The following is a 19,321-nucleotide window of genomic DNA, read 5'->3' as shown; positions in this document are numbered from 1 at the left end:
CAGCATAGAACACCCTCCTCCAACATCTCCTACCCATGCACCACACCAACAACACCAAAGTCTATCACCTCCAGTCACGGGGACGTGAATTTTTCCCCGACGATGGTGGTAAAATGCCAGGAATAGCAGTTGAGGGCAACAAGACACCCACAGGAGGGGCCTACAGCGGGGCAGACAGAGCACGACCTGACCCCGGGTGACAGGGGCATAAGTCCTCCCGGGCCGTGCGCCCCTATGACCCGGAACTTGCCTACCGCCACCATAACAGAAAAAGGAGACTACCTTGCGGGCAAGCTGACCCTCAACAGGATCGGGGTGGAGCTACTCCTATAGCTCCAGGCAGCACCCCTGCAACGGCTGGTAGCAGCGCCCTTTTCGAGACGGCCTGCAGCCGCTCACCCCTTCTTCAGGAGACGGCCAGTAGCTGCTCTGAAGGTGCCCTAGAGACGGCCGGTAGCTGCTTACCCCTCTTTCAGGAGACGGCTGGTAGCCACTCCTGCCTTTGTCAGGAGACGGCTGGTAGCCACTCCCACCTTCGTCAGGAGACGGCTGGTAGCCACTCCCACCTTCGTCAGGAGAGGGCCGGTAGCCACTCTGAATGTGCCTTTGAGACGGCCAGTAGTCGCTCACCCCTCCTTCAGGAGACAGCCAGTAGCCGCTCTGAAGGTGCCCCTGAGACGGCCGGTAGCCGCTTATCCCTCCTTCAGGAGACGGCCGGTAGCCGCTTCTGCCTTCATCATGAGACGGCCGGTAGCCGCTTCTGCCTTCATCAGGAGACGGCCGGTAGCCGCTTCTGCCTTCACCAGGAGACGGCCAGTAGCCGCTTCTGCCTTCACCAGGAGACGGCCGGTAGCCGCTTCTGCCTTCACCAGGAGACGGCCGGTAGCCGCTTCTGCCTTCACCAGGAGACGGCCGGTAGCCGCTTCTGCCTTCACCAGGAGACGGCCGGTAGCCGCTTCTGCCTTCACCAGGAGACGGCCGGTAGCCGCTTCTGCCTTCACCAGGAGACGGCCGGTAGCCGCTTCTGCCTTCACCAGGAGACGGCCGGTAGCCGCTACTGCCTTCATCAGGAGACGGCCGGTAGCCGCTTCTGCCTTCATCAGGAGACGGCTGGTAGCCGCTCTGAAGGTGCCCGAGACGGGCAGTAGCCGCTCCCCCACACGGACCACGGCCAGTAACTGGGCTTCAGCAATGGCCAGAAGCCGGGCTCTATGGCAGGAGACGGCCAGAAGCTGCTCCTTCATCAGGTGCTGCCACACTCCCACAACATGACGACCTCCAGGAGGAGGGTCCCAGTCCCAAGGACCTGTGGAGAGGCCCTGTGCTATCTGCAGGGTTGTTCTCCGCCCAGCCGACACCAAAGGAACCCTACCTGACGGACTCCGATGAAGGCCGACGCTGTAGCTCTCTCCTGATGGTGTCCCCAACGGCAGGAGACCGCAGCCACCAGGCCCTTGAGACAGCCCCCAGGACCCCCGGACGAGGCCTCTCCGCCCCCCAACGCAGACAACCCTTGTCCTCCGTCAGGCGCCTAAGTGAGTGCTTCAGGAGGCTGTTCAGCCCCAGCCCTGAGGGCTGCACTCCAACTCTCAGCCCTGACAGTGCAGGGTCCTTCGCCGCCCGCAGCCCCGGACGAGAGAGGATGCCCCTACGAGTGATCCCGTGGCTGCTGGATACAGAGGCCACAGGCGGGACTCAGCCCCCATCAGGAGTCGGGCTGTGAGCCCTTCTGCTGCCTCCCCCTCCTACCCACGCCGCCACCCCACTGACAGTGAGTGACTGTGAAAAGTGCATTGACAGTGTAATAGTGACTTGAATATCGAACAGTGTATTATCTGCGGGAATCTAAGTCCAAGGCCTATTAATGTGTGTTAGTGACGATTTGGGCAGATAGTGAAATAGTGCGAGTAAGAAGGAAGACCCAATAAGAGTGCAGTGATTCCAGTGAACATCAGACTCGGCCTTCATAGTGTGATTCCTCTGCACTGCCAGACCTGTGAATTAGTTGCCCAGCCTAACCACAGTTTATATTTTCCTCAAAGTGATGGTGATCTGTTCCTCTGCCCAAAAGATCTCACACACTGTTTGTTATGCTGTTCACCTGCTATCCTGAACTATTATCTAAATAGTATCCTACGTGATACTACTGTCCATGATACTTGCATATGACTTATAATTACCCAGATTCCTGTTGTTGTGACATCTACCTGTTCCACATATAGAATTAGTCAATACACGTGTAAGGTTGTTGCCTTGAGTTTTTGTGTCCTGCCTCTCTCTTATTTGTCTAAGTTCCTGTCTAGAAAAAGAACCCTGCTGCACACTAGGCGTTCAAGGGACGGGAAGCTGACCCTTAAACACCTAGCATAACAGTTTATGTAATATACTACCCCATGGGAAGTAGGTCGTCCTTTAGATGATATAACAAAACATGCTGGTACACTGCTTAACTTGCCAAAGTCTGCATAACGTTGAACAGCCTGACTATGAAATTCCACAATCAATGTTAAACTATAGCTGATTTGGCACCGTGTCAGCAGCGTATCATTTATCCACCCCATCCTAGTTTCCTGCCACAATCCACTCTCCCCTGCCACATCACTTGGCTCCTGTAGAGCACCGCTCCCACCAGCCAGACCCAGTATTGCTCCCTCCTCCCTCCTCCTGTTTCCCAGGGGCTTCACCCTGCCTTCTTCTGTGGCGCCACCTAAAGAGGTCTACCAGTTACAGGTTCACGGTAAGGGAAAAGAGGGGTTATGGTAATATTGTCATTATTATGATGGGTATGGGAATGCAGGCTATATTATATTGGCTTTTATGCTGGCTGTCAATAAATGTTATATGGTTCATGATGTTTGTTGAAAGTCACACTTACGAAACCTGTGTACTTCATATGGATAAATTACGAATATGTATGGAGTGGAATTATTTGCTGATGATACAGTATTGTTGAGTGAAGATGAATGGGAGTTGCAAGGTTTGGTGAATGAATTTGGGACAGTGTGTAGGAGGAGGAAGCTGAAAGTTAATGTAAACAAAAGTAAAGTTATGATGTTTGAGAGGAATGAAGTCACAGAGTATGCAGTGAGGTTGGATGGTGAGGATATGGAGAATGTGAGTGCATTCAAGTACTTGGGTAGTGTGATGAGTAAGGATGGAACTTTGGGGGATGAAGTACGTGAAAGGGTACAGCAGGGAAGGAAGGTTGTTGGTACACTGAAAGCAGTGATAAGAAATAGGGAGGTGAGTATGGAAGTTAAGAAGTCACTGCATGATGGTATTGTGATCCCTACCCTGACGTATGGAAGTGAGGCGTGGACCTTGCAAGAGGGGAACAAGTCAAGAGTGAGAGCAGTGGAAATGAGTTACTTGAGAGGAGCATGTGGAGTGACGTGGAGGGACAGGTTGACGAATGAAGAAGTGAAGAAACGTTGTGGAGTAGATGTGGATGTGGTTGAGAAGATTAGGAGAAATACACTGAGGTGGTTTGGACATGTGGAGAGAATGGAGAATGAAAGACTGACTAAGAGGGTGTATGTAGGTGAGGTGGAGGGAGGGAGAGGGAGGGGTAGACCGAGGATGAGGTGGAGGGATGGAGTTGAGAGGTATATGAGGGAGGGGGGGGTGAGTTGGGGGGAGGGTAGTCAAATGGTGGGTGACAGAGTGACTTGGAGGCGTTTTGTCTGCGGCCACCCTTTGCGGGATTAGGGCGTCGGGCTATAGATAGATAGATAGATAGACAAAACATTGTTATTTTTAGTATATTGTCAAGCAGGACATTGTTTATATACCACCAATTACTGCGCACAGAGGCAATGATCACGGCGTTCAGTTCGTCCTAGTGACTGAATGAAGCCTGGTAAAGTTCCATGGCAGTGTTACCAGATGCGGAGAGCATTACACCACCTCCCTGGTGGACGGGATGTTTCTGTTTGATATGTCCGCAACTGTACATTAGCTGTGCAGAGTATGCCAATATTGGAAGGATTTACATAACACAGAAGAGGACAATAAGCTGTAATAAACAAAATTAATCACTCAGTGGAGAAATAAAGACAATAATGTGGCTCTACACCCTTTCCATAGCACCTCTTTGTGACTGGTATCTTATTCCGCTGGTAATCTATTGCTACTACTTAGCATTTAAAGCAGGGAGATAGCAGTTTTAGTCCAGGGTAAGGTGAATAGAGTACAGTAATCCTTGATGCAATTCTTTTGCAGCTGTCACACTCAGACCTCTCATATCAAGGTCTTCAGAGCATCAGCCACTGTCCTTCCTCCAACCTCTCTATTCCTCTGCATTTTTAAGTACTGTGCCTTTCTTATTGCCACACCAGGTACTTGAACTCTTTCACCACTCCTTCTCTCTCCAGTTCCCAGAACATCACACTAAGAATCACCTCCTCTCCTCTCTCACTTTACCTGTACCTACATTCACTCTTAAGACACAATGCTCAAAGAAGTGAGTAAAGTTCTACCCCGATCTGCAAAGTTCCTGTTCACCATTAGCTGGCAGAACAGCATCATCTAGAGACATGAGATCTGAAATACTCCACCCTTCACTGTTCAATACTATTATTCTCATCCCTGTCTCCATCACTTCAGTTTTTACGTTTCTCATAACCCCATCCAAATAAATAGCAAACAGCTGTAAGGACATCATACACTCTTGTCTTACTCCAACACTGAGGCACTGACGAGGAGCCTACATGGGGTGGTGCTGTGAACCATACTTGGAGCAGCTGTGGCATTAACTCATGAGCCAAGCCTCCTCATATTTCCCAGCACCTTGCAGTGGGGAAGGACCCTGGCTTGGCCCTTGTAAGGCAGTGTCAACCACATGGGAATGCTGGATCCCTACATAGTGTATGTACAGTACTATACTGTACTGTACGTGCAGGATGGCTCCACAGAGGTAGTTGCTTACCTGTGACTGACAAATCTGCTCAGCCAGACAGACCAGGGTTAAGCAACAACAACTCCACCACTGATCTAAAGCCACACACTTAGACAACTGCCTGCTCTTATACAGTACATGCTTCACTACCACCATAAAATCCAACAGCATTCAGCAAACTTTTCCTTTACACTAAACATATACAAACCTTCCATAAACCCCCTCTTTAGTTTGTAGTATGCTTTTTTCTAGAGAGATAAATGCCATACACACATAAAAATGACACCACATCTCCTCTTAGAGAATTCCTGTATTGGGAATGGCCATGGTACAGCTGATGATTTCTACGGATTGGACGCTGAACCAAGTGCCAAAAGCAGTTAATGACTTCCCAACAATTACTGGAAACTATTGCAAGAAAAGTCATCTGAGACACATATGGACCAATGAAACAATGTGTGATTCAAGTTTCATTGCTCTTCTAAACCACATACAGAATATAATAACTGTTTGGTGTCAGCAAGAATACTGATACATTTTAAAATAAGGTACCATACTGAAGAGTTTAATCAATTCCTACAACACTAGAGATGAATAATACCAATGAATACAATTATTTTGGTAAGAGCATATTAGTGAGAATAGGGCAGTAAAAGAAGAGGATACTCATAGGCTCAAACATACAGAAATTATAACGGTTGGATGGATATGTAGTGTATCCTTGAATGAAAAGTCTGAGGGGATTTGGAATGTGCATGAAAAGTTGAAAGGAAGGATGGACTTGAATTTATTTGTGCTGTGTTGAGGTGGGGTAGATTAAGATGGTTTGAGCATGTTGAGAGGATGGAAGATAACAACTGGGTGCAGAGGGTGAGAGGTGTGAACACTGGGGCTAGAGTTGAAAGAGGTAGACTGAAGCGAAAATGACCTGGGACGAGGTCAAAAAGTGCGACCTCAGTGATAACGGACTGAACAAGGAGGCTGGCAGTGATTGAGCCACTATCAGATGACCAAGGCTAGTGCATGTAAGTATGTTGGAGTCTTAATAAACAATCCATCCATACATCCATCATCAAACTAAGCAAAATGATCACTGGTGATTTAGACAAGTAGGGTGCTCCAACCAGACTGAGCCTGTATGGGTTTATATCTAAGCGATGGTTGGAGCCTATTGTTCACATAATAGCACTCAAGAAAATAAGAACAGTCACCTTTACTGTAAGCGTAGGGATTGAGTAGCCTAGTCCTGGGCTCCAACACTACTGATAAGACAAAAAAAAGAATTGGCTGGTGGCAGGAGTAAAGTTAATAACCACTCCTTGTATACACCCTTAGCTCAGTCAAGGTGGAAAACTTTAACCCAATAAATCACCAAGTGTCAAGAAGAGACTTTTACTTAAAATTACATCACCATACTGAGGGACTTGGACAGGAAAGCAATTCAATAATTTCAACATGAGTAACAGGCGAGTAAACATGAGAAACAAATTTGACAAGGCAATGATAAATGGAAGCTGAACAAAAATTGGCTACTTCAATGAGAGGGAAGAAGACATAGGGGAAAGCAGATGACTGATAAACATAGGCAGAGTAGTAAGAGGATAAGGGCCATGTCAGTGTGGCTTCCAGGAGATGCAGTCAAGGCCCTGGAAGGCACGGTGGAGGTGTTTGCGGTCGGCCCAGGTAGAGTCCAGGTAGCTGTCGTCATCGCAAGCCTCCAACCACTGTCAGGTAGGAAAACAATATAGTAAAATTCAACATCATCATCATCTAGACTTTTTTTCCCACCACAGGATAAAGTGAAGTAGGATCCAGAGAGAGAGAGAGGAAAGAGAGAGGAAAGAGAGAGAGAGAGAGAGAGAGAGAGACAGACAGACAGAGAAAATGAATACCTGTCATGAACTAGAATTTATCTATGTACTGCATTGCCAGGCACCTTAATCCCGGAATGGGTGGCCTTAAACAAATCACCTTCATGTCACCCTGTCCTCTGCCATCTGGCTGCCCCCTCTCCAACTCATCCCCCCCCCTCTCTTATGTACCTCTCCCCCCCTGATCCCACCATCCGATCCTTGGTCTCCCCCCACCCCCTCCACATCCCTCACATACACTCTCCTAGTCAGTCTTTCTTCATCCTCTCCACAAAGTCAGATCATCTCAAAGAATTTCTCCTAATGCTTTCCACTACATCCACATCAACACCACAATGCTCCTTCATTTCCTCATTTGTCTGTCTCTCTCCATGTAACTTCACATGCTCCTCTCAGATTACTCATTTCCACTGCTCTCACTCTTGGCTTGTATCCTTCCAAAACTTGCATTCACTGCTTGTTCCTTATAAATTTATTCTGAAATCTACAGTCAGTGTTATCTGTACATAAAACTCTCCTGTCATATAGCAAATGCATATTTCTCACATTTATATGTTCCACTTTTGATAATACAGTATTTTTCCTGCATACGGAATTACGAGTATATGGAGATACAGACAAATGAGGATGTGAAGGAGTGTTGTGGTGTTGATGTGGATGTACTAGTGAGTTGGAGGGGGGGGGGAGGGAGACCAAGGATGAGATGGAGGGATGGGGTGAAGAGGTACTGTATATAGAGAGGAGTGAGTTGAGAGGGTGTGAGCTGGGGGGGAGGGCAGTCTGACAGCAGAAGACTGAGTGATATAGAGGCAATTTGTTTACAGCCACTCCTTCTGGAACTGAGGTATCTGGCTATAAATAGATAGATAGATAGGAGACAGCATCACAAGGATAGATAGACAGATAGATAGATACATAGATAGATAGATAGATATATAGACAGACACACAGACAGAAGATAGATAGATAGACTGATAAACATTTGCTAGAATTAACTGAAGAATGACTGTACAGTATATGGAGGTAAAGTGAGAAGTGTATGTACAGGTCACTATACTGTACAGTAGTTGGCCCACTTTCACCTGATGGAACTGGACCAATCCCACAATTTCAATACTGTACTATGTTATGGTTATGTGAACTTCAGAACACCTTTGTTATGGGTAAGAATGAGTCTCCTTAATTACTTGTTAAATTTACCATACATTCTAACCATACCTGGCCATTAACCCTCACTATTCAACCTTTTCCTCCACAACTTGCCATCCCCTCTCCTTTCAGTAGCCCTGTCCTAGATAAACAACTTATCAATAGCTTAACAGTACTCCAAATATCAACAAGCAGCAATTCAACTCCAACTACAATAGACTTGCCCAATGCGCGTCATCACAGTGCGCAAATCGCATAGTGCGCGAGTTACCAAAAATCATAATGAAAAACCTTGAATGCGCGAGTTTACCCCACAAAACACGAGGTAGAGGCAAGAAGTGGCTTAAAAACGCCATTTTCCATCAGTACGCGACCACCACCCCCACACAACGCGCCAATAGTGACCTACAGGCTCATGGGGAAGGTGCTCAAGAGCAGTCTACAATAAGATATCACCAATAACAGCTCCAATAATAACGTTTTCGGCAATAACAGTAAGTTGGAATAGACACCCAGTTTCTATAATAATGATGTTTATTTCGTGAATACCAAGTTGTTATACTGCCAATACGTCCATAACAAGATGAGGAATGAAACAAACAAGCAAGAAGACATGAAGGAAAATGCCGAAAAAGTGAGCAGCAGCGAGGAGGAGAGGGAGGATCCTCCCCTCACCACCTCCCCTGACTCGCCCACCGCCGTCCTCCACTGCCCCACCTGACTCACCAGCCGCCTCCCTCTCCACCTTCACAGCCCCACCTGACTCACCTGCTTCACCTGGCATACCTGCAACCCCCACCATAATGACTGTTGCTGCATTCTGGAAGAAATGTAACATTCAACAGGCCGTAAATTTCTTCGTCAAAGACTGGAATAATACAACATTGGCAACTGTTAAACAAGCGTGGTGCAGCCGGGGTGGTGGCGGGGGCACTGTAAGTGCGTTGCCGCACCTCAGAACTCTTGTTGTTTAAATCCATCAAGCCTGCTGTCTACCGCTGTTAAGGTGACTGCCCATATTTTTGTTATTGTAGCTATATCTGTAGTACAATGTCTGAAAATTTTGACTTTTATTATGTCTCTAAGGGCCAAAAAATGTCCAGGTATTAGGAGGTACAATCCATATGTAATTTTTCCCCTAAAATTATGTATTCTCAGTGCACGAATTCCCAGTGCGCGAGGTCGTGGACTGCCCAATCTCTCGCACACTGTGCGAGCCTACTGTGTATTCCAATTCACTAGAAAATTGACTAACTCGAAACAAAATGACTGCCTCACCAACCACTTCAACCATTACACTCTTCACTTCAGACAGATATTAAGCTCAAACTCATCCATATGTTTCCCTCTTTAACCAACCACTCCCACTGGAAAGACCCCAGTATTCTAGGACTTACTGTGGACACACACATGACCTTTTCTCAGCACACAAGCAGCATCAATGCAAAGGCATCTTGTACATTTGATGCCTTGAAGACATTCACAAGAACTACTTCTGGGCAAAAAGAAAATTCCTGAAAACCATTTATAAACAGTTTATTAGAATAACCATACTCTATGTTAGCCGAAGCTGGGTCCCAACCTTAACCAACGCAAACTTGGATAAGCTTCAAAAAACACAATACAAAGCGTTAAGAATAATAACAGATTGCACCAAAACCACAACTAAACTGACAGATCACTTACACCAATAAGCAAAAATACAGCACTTCCAATCAAACATCATGAGTGGCACACAGTTCATTGATTTAGCTCAAGACCCATCCCACTCTTGTAACTTCACGCTGTATCACCCTGATCCACAGAGAAACAAGAAACAAACAACAGCCCAACACTACAAAGAGTATCTCAGTAATATCCTCCCTCCTCCATGCAACACTGCAATTCACACACACATACATAAACACACAGCCAACACAGCCACTCAAAACCTTCAGCCAAACAGCATCCTTCAAGCTCCACCTCCAGATATATACCCCTCACAAACCTCCCTACCCTAAGACACAAATACACCCAGCCAGACTGCAGTGTGACCATCTCCCTTCCCTGCTACACTACTAACACAAAATACAACTTACAATCACCTTTGCACACACTGTAATGCAGCCTCTCACACCACACTACAATCATCACATGCACCACATGACCATAACACACTCACCACATGCACCACACTATCACAACACACTCGCCACATGCACCACACTACCACATGCACCGCACTACCACAACACACTCACCACATGCACCACACTACCACAACTCACTTACTCACCACATGCACCACACTACCACAACTCACTCACCACATGCACCACCCTACCACAACACACTCGCCACATGCACCACACTACCACAACACACTCGCCACATGCATCACACTACCACAACACACTCGCCACATGCACCACACTACCACAACACAGACATTCCTTCAACATAACCTAAACACACGACCTCTGGGAGCAACTGCACTGATTTCCTACAGTCCACACGCTTCACAACAGTATAATCCTGGGGTTACATTAACACCAACAACCATGCTGATATGGGTTAAGGATCTTTGTAAATGCAATGCAGTTAGGATTATGAATATACTGTAAACAGGAACTGGTGTTACAAGCATTCCTGGGCACAACTACAGTATATTCGTTTTTGCTTTATCTATCTATTCCCAGACGCCTTAATCCCATAAGAGGTGGCCACAAACAAATCGCCTCCAGGTCACCCTGTCCCCTGCCATTTCACTGTCCTGCTCCCAGCTCACACCCCCCTCTCTCATATATACCCCCCCACTCCATCCCTCCATCTTATCCTTGGCCTCCCTCTCCCTCTCCCCCCCACTGCCTCACTCACATACACTCTCCTTGTCAGTCTCTCACTCTCCATCCTCTCCACATGGCCAAACCACCTCAGTGTGTTTCTCCTAATGCTTCCTATCACATCCACATCCACACCACAACAATAGATATGGACTAAAATATGATGCTAGTTATGAAGGGGTGCTATGAAAAGAATGTAGAGCGGGAGAACTGTTTTTCTGCCAATAAGTTATATGAAATAAGCCCCAAAGTAAAGAAAACCTGGGCCAAGTTAAGGTGAAAGAGTTCTAATATTGCTTTTTCTAAACAACTGGCCACTAACCCAAATAATGAAAACCACAGAGCAACTGCTGTTACCTTAAGTTCCTCCCTACGCTTGTATTCATGAGCCATCAGTGCATTCCTCTGATCCTGTGTCAGGGATGGCTCTCTTCCTGGTGGTCCTTCACCATGACGCTGCAGCTTCACCACAACCTGTACCAGGAAATTAAATTCTTCCATTTGCACCTCAACACCAGTACTCACCATCCATATTGAATACATGGCAGGGGTATCTCTTCAGGCATGGTGCAATGGTATTAGCTGAGGTGTTTTAATGTCATGGCAATATGCCTTGTGGAAGATCAGGAAATTCAGTTCATCAGTCCATTCCCTGCCCCTACTTGAAATTAAACTTGTTATTTCAGACAGCATACCACCTCTCTAACCACTTGGCCTATACAGTACCTCCCCCATCTTTTTTTTAGTTTATCCTAATAAGTATCAGCTGGAACCCCAAGCTCATCTGAACATGCAGGGTGGACTATATCTCAAAGCTGCCATTCTCCTGCAGTCCACCAGTCTCCTTTCAGAAGTAAAGGAGGTAGCTCCACCACCTGGTCCAATCTGTGCCAGCACATGACGGCATCCCTCTCCGGCACAACCATGAACTTACACTCTATCACTATGGTGATAGCATTTTAATCTATCCTTGCTGCTGACAGAAATATATATATTTTTTTACTATGAAAGAATTCCAAAGTGTAGTAACTTTGTTTTCATCTGACAGAACTATTCCACTCTAATGATATAAAACTAATGCATGAAATTCAATTATTCTTAGTTATGGTGAATGAATGAGTCTTCTTGGTAGTCAAATTTACCCTCCAATCTAACTACACCTGGCTATCAACTGAGCTGAAATGGACTTAGGGATCTGTCAGGCAATAACAAATGCACTGTGGTACTGGGATATTCAGGCTACATTTAACCCATTCCACATTAAAGAGTCTCCCCTGAGATTAATAAAACTGGTGCTGGAGAAGGGTGCCTTCATGCACTGGCATCAATGCTTCTGGATGAAAGACATGCCCGATGCATACACGTCCCTCAACTCCCCCTCCACCCTTCACTTGTCTAAACAAAGGTTGGTGGACATTCACTTCCTGCAGTCCACTGGGGTCGCATTCAGATGAGCCCGGGGATGCAACTGCTGCTAAGGAATAAAATCGTATGAAGATCTATCAATACACTGCCAGACACCTGAGTCCTGTACCTAACTGCCTCCATGTCATCTTGTCTTGTGCAATCTGGCTGCCCTCTCTCCTGCTCACACCATCTCATGTACACTATTCCCTTCCCCCTCCCATCCCCCACCTAACTCACATACACAATTTATCTGTATTATTCAGCTCTGAACATACAATACTAATTTGACTCTAACTTGACCAAAGCTGCCATATTACCATCGTGAATGCAGAATTTTAACGTAGACTGACAATAGAAAATGATGCTAGTTAAAAAGAAGTGCTATGAAAAGAATATAAAGCCGTAGTATTGACTTTTTCTCCCACTGAGCTACATGAAATAAGCAGCCAAAGGGTTAATGAAGGTTACAACTAAACCTTCCAGTGTGAAAAGCCTCTCCTTTACAAGTAATTGTGGTCTGCAGCAGCAGCAGCAGCAGCAGCACCACCACCACCACCACCACCACCACCACCACCACCACCAGCAGTAGTAGTAGTAGTAGTAGTGGTTACTGTAGTATTAGTAGTAGCTACTGATGTTGTTTTAGTAGTAGAAGTAATACTAATAGTACTAGTAGCAGTAGGAGCAGTAGTAGTACTAGTACTGGTAGTGGAAGTAGTAACAGAAACAGAAATAGAAGTAGTAACAGTAGTAGTAGTACCATGCAGCAGCAGCAGCAGCAGTTGTAGTAGTAGTAGTGGACTAGTGGTAGTAATAGTAGTTGTAGTAATAGTAGTAGTGGTAGTAATAGTAGCAGTGGTGGTAGTAGCAGTAGTAGTAGTAGTTATAAATCCACCAACAATGGTAAAAAGGTATAAAGACAAATAGGCAAAGTGCAGGAAGAAGGACAAAAGGGCCAGCTGTAGCAAATAACTAAACATCTTACATCACATCAGTGCAGAAGAACTGAAACGGCACAGGAGGTTGGGGCAATGAACTGGCTGACGACCCTGCCTCTCAAGGCAAAAGGCTTCCGCTTCAACAAACAAGATTTATATTGGATGGCCAATAGAAAACCTACCTCAACAGTGTGCCTGTGGCACTGACTTTTATCAAAAACTTTTGCGCATTGGACATGATGAAGTACGCAACCTCACTGCAAAAATGCTACAAAAATAAGCCATGATGTCACCACAGAATCAGCTCTGTTCCCTCTCGACAGTGAGTACACTCAACCCCCTGCTATCACGCCTAATTGGTCACAGCAAATGCGCGTGATAGCTGAATACGCGATAGCTGAACTGAACAATCAATGGGAAAATTTCTAATTGGTTTTCGGTGGCCCATTTTTCTAACTTTTAACCACTTTATGCCTGCGATTTCCTGCCAATCTCTCCTCCAACATGAAATACAGCATTATTATATTAATAATAACAGTATAATGAATAAATAAACAACATAAAAGGATATCAAACTTTTATAAAGATTAAGGCTTGGGTGGTTTGATGGGTTCCGAGGCTTGGGAGTGGCTTAATTGTCGCCAGATCTCTTTAGCTGTCTCCATGATTTCTTAGTGTCCACGGCTAAAGGGGGTATCACATGGTACATTGTATCAGGAACGGCCGAGGAAGATTTAAGTGGAACAAAACTTGCACGCTATCACACACGTTCCTCATACTGTTGCCAGAGCCCCGTCTCAGTTGTAAACACGTGATTACTTTATCGACATCACAGTTTTCTCGGCATAGGAAATATTAACTCTTTGTAAGGGTTTCAAAACGATTGATATTTATTCTAAAATACACTATTAAGAGGTATTCAGTGTTAGGCTAAATTTCAATGCTGTAGTACGATATATTCTTTCGAGTCGAATGGGTTTTGTTCACACTGTTTTGCCCGTCATATCCTCGGCAGGAATCCATTTAGATGCATTCCAAATGCCCGTGGCATTGTCGGCAATTTTACCATGTTACCGTTCTGATTAACCATTGTATCCTCGGCAAACCTCGTATGAAGTGCCGTGTGAATAAGTTTCGCTTAGCCTGTCTTCAAACTCGACGCGTGATAGCGGTCTTGTGGTGCGTGATAGCATGTATGGTTGTGCATTTGATGTGTGCGCGATAGCAGATAAACGCCATAACTGAACACGCGATAGCAGGGGGTTGAGTGTACTTCATCCCAGAACAGCAATCACATCAAATGATGCAAGAGTGGGTATCTGCTCAAGGTTTGTGGACATGTGGGCAGAAGCTTTTCTTCAAGATTAGGAAATCTGATCCTATAACAGCATGCCACCACAAATTGTCTCTCGAGGCAGCATGCAAGGTATGAAGAAGAAAAAACAGACTGCCTCAAAACTGAATAAAACTGTCTGTAGGTGACTTCCATCCATCAATCATCCATTCAAGGACTGCCCAACAAGAAGCACAGAGCACGGGGTTAGGTTACTCGGTCCAGATATTTAGGGCAAGAGTAATCAGCTTCTCACCTCTTTGCTTTAGGTAAACAATAAATCCTAACCACCCCTTAGAATTAAACCCTTTGGGGCCACCAGCTGAGTCTCTGAGCTCACTAGACCACCAAGTGTCTTAGACTTCCATGAGGGTGATGGGGCTAATGCATTATATCATTACACACAACAAAAACCCACCCCTGATCTCCCTGTCTGCATCAGAGAAATGTCCCTTAAAAAAGAAAGTACCCAAGTGCAACAAGGGAGATTGTATGTAGGAAGAATGAATGAATAAAAGGCATCACTCTCTCCAAATGGCTCACCTTAGACTTCTCATTCTTTCCGACATAATCACTAAGCTTTTTGCCACACAACATCTTTTTACCAGCAAACCACAGCTGCGTTGTCCCAGCATCCAGTATCTGTAAGATGAAGAGAGAGTAAGAAAGAGAGATATGATAGCTATGAAGTCACACAAGAGTTTCACAGACCACAAAGGCTCTGCAGTGCCTTTACATTGTCCTGCCATCGCTTAGAGAACTTCAGTATCCTATTCACACTCATGCCATGCAATACTATCCAGCTGAGGGGTCACAGAAGCCTGAGTGTTGTGATGTTTCAAAATACCACAACTTTATCCATATTGACCTATCTATTTATTTATCTATCTATCAATTACTCTATCTAGCTATGTATCTACATTCATATAAACAGTCCAGTATACTGACAAAAACCAGCAAACTGGGTATGTATGAAACTTTATGATGTTCACTTCTGCTAGAAGCAAAACTGTTATGTCTCCATCTTGAATGTTGAGTCATAACAATACATTACATTAGAAATATGGTGGTAGTCACACAGAATTTCTCTGGAAAGGATGTTGGTTCATAATATTGTCTCATTCTGCCACTGCTGTTGTGATGAGGAGGGGTAGAATGAGATGGTCTGGGCATGTGGAGAGGATGGGGGATGACAATTTGGGGCAGAAAGTGAGAAGTGTGAATGTAGGGGTATGGTTGCAAGAGGTAGACCAAAAAAGATCTGGGACGAGGTCACTGAGTGTGACCTTAGGGATTAGGGACCGAATACGGAGGCTGCCAGAGATCAAGCACCATGGAGAGACGCCATTAGGTGACCAAGGCCAACCCACGCAAGCATGTTGGAGCCTTTATAAACAAAACAAAATGAAACAAAATAAACTGAGGTCTGGGAAATAAGCTGCAAAAAATTAAAAATTTTGACCAAGTTAGTGAGTGAACTACAGCACAAGCAACTCCCAATATTTGAACGACTAATATGCAAACCTTTATTTATCTGACCACCATTTTTTTTTTTTTTTTCACTAAAACCGTTTTTTTTTAGTAAGTATTCCTGTTTCTCTGAATTCTGAATACAAATAAATACCCCTATCCCAATTTTTATTCATCTATACAAACCACTAAACATGGATGAAATACTGTACCTAGCCAAACCCCTAGCAAGTGTGGCTGTAGTGTACTGTATGTTTTGCCTCGAACCCTTTAACTAAATCAGAAACCATTTACAGCGCTGGGTGGTAACCATATAACCAAACTATACATGCAAGTGGGTTGGTGGAGGGTTAGTGCCCCTCCCCGTAAAACAAATAACTCAAAGTCATATGGCCACCCCGTATGAGATCATGGCATCTGGCAATAGATAGATAGATAGATAGTATTCCTGTTTACCTGGGGATAACCCTCTATAACAACATAAAATAACCCCATATAACCCAAGTGTTATTGAATGTTATAAGGCAGGTACTGTGCTGTTAAATGTTTTATATCATTAGTGGATATGTACTGGAGGCGGGAGATCAAAGTCACATAAGAGTAAACTTCTATTGTCAATAAACATAACCCCATACAACCCATTTTATAATCACCCTGGCATCTGAAAAATCATTATCTGAACTAACTTTACTGGACATAACCCCTTTGGTTACTTTGGGATGCCTGTCTATGTAAATTGGTAATGACCTGAGGAGTTTACAGGAGAAAAAAATTATAATGAGCTGTTCCTGTATTGATTTGGAAATACTCTTAAGGGGAAAACTCCAGTTTCAAAGAGCAGTAAGCAATATTCATTACAAGAGACATGGGCAACCTGCAGCTTGGCTACACCCTTCATACGTCCTGCCAAACCATATGATAACTGCATGAATTTCGCCTGCAGCTCAGCTAAAATGAGAGCGGTGGAACGTTTTTGTATTAATGTACAGTGGAACCCCGTAATTCGTACGCCTCTCCACTCATACAACTCGATTTTCGTACAGCTTTTTCGTCCAATAAGCCCTCTAGTTTTCGTACAGCAACCCGTCATTTGCACTAACAGACTTGGCGTCGTAGGTGCCACGTCGTTGCCACTCCTGCCTTGTGTTCCGCCAGCTATGCATCAGTCATACAGGCTCCATTAAACTCTGTGATAAATTACATACAGTATTTTCGTTAGAAAATTGTACATAATCATGGGCCCTAAGAAGGTCAGTGAGTCAGCTGGAACAAAAAGAAAAGCAGTGAGAACAACAATTAAGCTGAAAAAAGAACTCTTTGCAAAGTCTGAAAGTGGAACCCCTGTCTCTGATCTTGCATTCATTATGGTATGGTGAAATCTACCGTTTCATCCATACTGAAGAACGGATTAATGCAAAATACATTATTTCTGATGGAAAATAAATGATTCAGTTTTCGAAAATTTTGCAACTCTTACAGCCTCCAGGAACGAATTGTGTACAAATTCCAGGGTTCTACTGTACTGGATTTAGTACTCTGAGCAATTATAAGCTACTATTTTTCATACAACATTTACTAAATTTGGCAACAAATTGGTGGTTATATTTTTTATTCATTAAAAATACCAAAACCATTTACAGAAATAGTAAATATTCCTCATGTGACAAATAATCAAGCCTCACTGCATTTCCAAGGAAGTAGATTGACTTGTCTGGCAGAACGTGTTAATGTGAACAGCTCTTCTCTTGGATGAACTTCAAGTTCAGTCACACATCTCAGCTCACAGATAAACATTTACAAAATAATCTCACGGCTGAGGCATCAAATATCCCTCCAAGACAGCATTTTACTTAAAGACAACACACAGCTGCATGCACAACCTCCTGACATCCACCCTTCTGAATCCTATCTCCCTTGTGAGGACAGGGTCCAACTGGCCAGGCTGAGATATGGGCATCATCCAGCCCTCTTAAACTACCAGAAGAGGCTGGATGACTCCGTCGCTGATGCCTGTCCAGGATGCAACACAGCACCCCATACTATTAAGCACATTATGGAAAACTGCATTGCACACAATCACCTACGCCAACAACACAACATACACTCTTTGAGAGCTCTGTGGGAAAGCCCGGTCTCGGCCATGGCCTTCTTAAGGGACTCAGGGCTGTTCGGTCAGACTGCCTAGGGAACAACTACTACTACTAACATGTTAAAGGCATCCAAGCCTTGGTTTCTATAAAAAAAAAAAAGTACAGTAAACAAATAAATACAAAGTAAATACACTCCAGTCAGACTGAGCCTGTGCAGGTGTATATCCAAGGGGTGGTTGGAGTTTATTGCTCACATAATACCACTCAGGGATAAGTAAGGCTGGCCACTATCATCTTAAATTTCAGGACCAACTTGTCTAGCCATGGGCTCCTACGCTCCTCATGGGGCAACGTAGGATTGGATGATGGATGGATGGATGGACATTGTCCATTATTTTTGTATTTACAGGAAACTTGCACGGAACACGAGGGTTTCGTTCCTACCGTGCCATGTTAGGTGCGAAATCGCGTATATTTAAACTACTCCGTATTTTGCTCCCTAGACCCCCCAAATGTGTTGTTTTGCAGTTATCTGTCACTAGAAAGCACTTTAAGTGGTTAGAAGGTTTATTTAATGTTATAACTCACAAATACAGTACTCCTGAGCAAAACTTCAACACACAAATACTGTACGTAAACACAAGGAAACATTCCAACGCCGATCATAGGTAATCATATAAATTAGGTTAACTGGTACCAGTGCTTTAACTTACAAGTACATACCAGAACAGTACATATTTAACTTAGAAATGCAGTACTGTGATATCGAATGATTTCAGTACATAATCTGTTAGGAATGGTTGGAAAAAAAAAATGTTATGAATACATTTTCACCTTTTTGATATATGTTTATAGTTTTGAGTTATTTTTTACGTTATCGTTGTGCCCATGCTTGGAAAAGGGAGCGAAAGAGTTGAATTTTCAGTCCTAAATGAGAAAACTGCACGTCCTCCAAGGCTAGACTCTGCCACGGGAGAATAAAGTGGAGGGTCAGTCCGATTAGCAATAAGGAAGTTGTGTCACAACTTCCAGCTCCCACACCACGAGAATGGCTAAAAATAGAATCGTAATGCAGTTTCAAAACTAACAATAAGTCTAATTATTACGAATACAGATACAAAGCAGAAATAAATACGTTTACAGACAGGGAAAACGTATTTCTTCCGTCATAACATGTTCATCTTTCTCTATCATTTTACGTTCATCTTTATCATTTTACCTTGTTATTTTCGCAATATATAATGCTGTCTCGTAAACAGGGTGGTTGTTTGTGTTTTGCAAGGGAGGAAAAAGGTTGTATTTTCTGTCTGGGTCGAGATAATGGGTGTAACTATGTGTGGTTAG

At 44.4% G+C, this 19,321-nt stretch overlaps 1 protein-coding gene across 2 annotated transcripts in view; it reads right to left on the bottom strand.

The window, feature by feature from the left end:
* Positions 1-5,378: 5,378 nt before the first annotated feature.
* Positions 5,379-19,321, bottom strand: part of LOC145401756 (cilia- and flagella-associated protein 298) — a 36,930-nt gene continuing 22,987 nt past the window's right edge. The window contains exons 6-8 of one of the 2 annotated variants that reach the window (XM_080273935.1): positions 14,961-15,059; positions 11,097-11,213; positions 5,379-6,621 (exon numbers count right to left, since the gene is read on the bottom strand). In XM_080273935.1, coding sequence (XP_080130061.1) covers positions 6,511-6,621; positions 11,097-11,213; positions 14,961-15,059 — 327 coding nt within the window. In that variant the 3' untranslated portion in view covers positions 5,379-6,510. The remainder of the gene's footprint in view (positions 6,622-11,096; positions 11,214-14,960; positions 15,060-19,321) is intronic. The other variant, XM_080273936.1, reaches the window with a different exon arrangement.

This window comes from Coenobita brevimanus, chromosome 56 (genome assembly GCF_032717465.1).
Source record: "Coenobita brevimanus isolate Jiangsu-jjx chromosome 56, ASM3271746v2, whole genome shotgun sequence".
Taxonomy (NCBI): Eukaryota; Metazoa; Arthropoda; class Malacostraca; order Decapoda; family Coenobitidae; genus Coenobita; species Coenobita brevimanus.
This window is presented reverse-complemented; position numbering and strand designations above follow the sequence as displayed.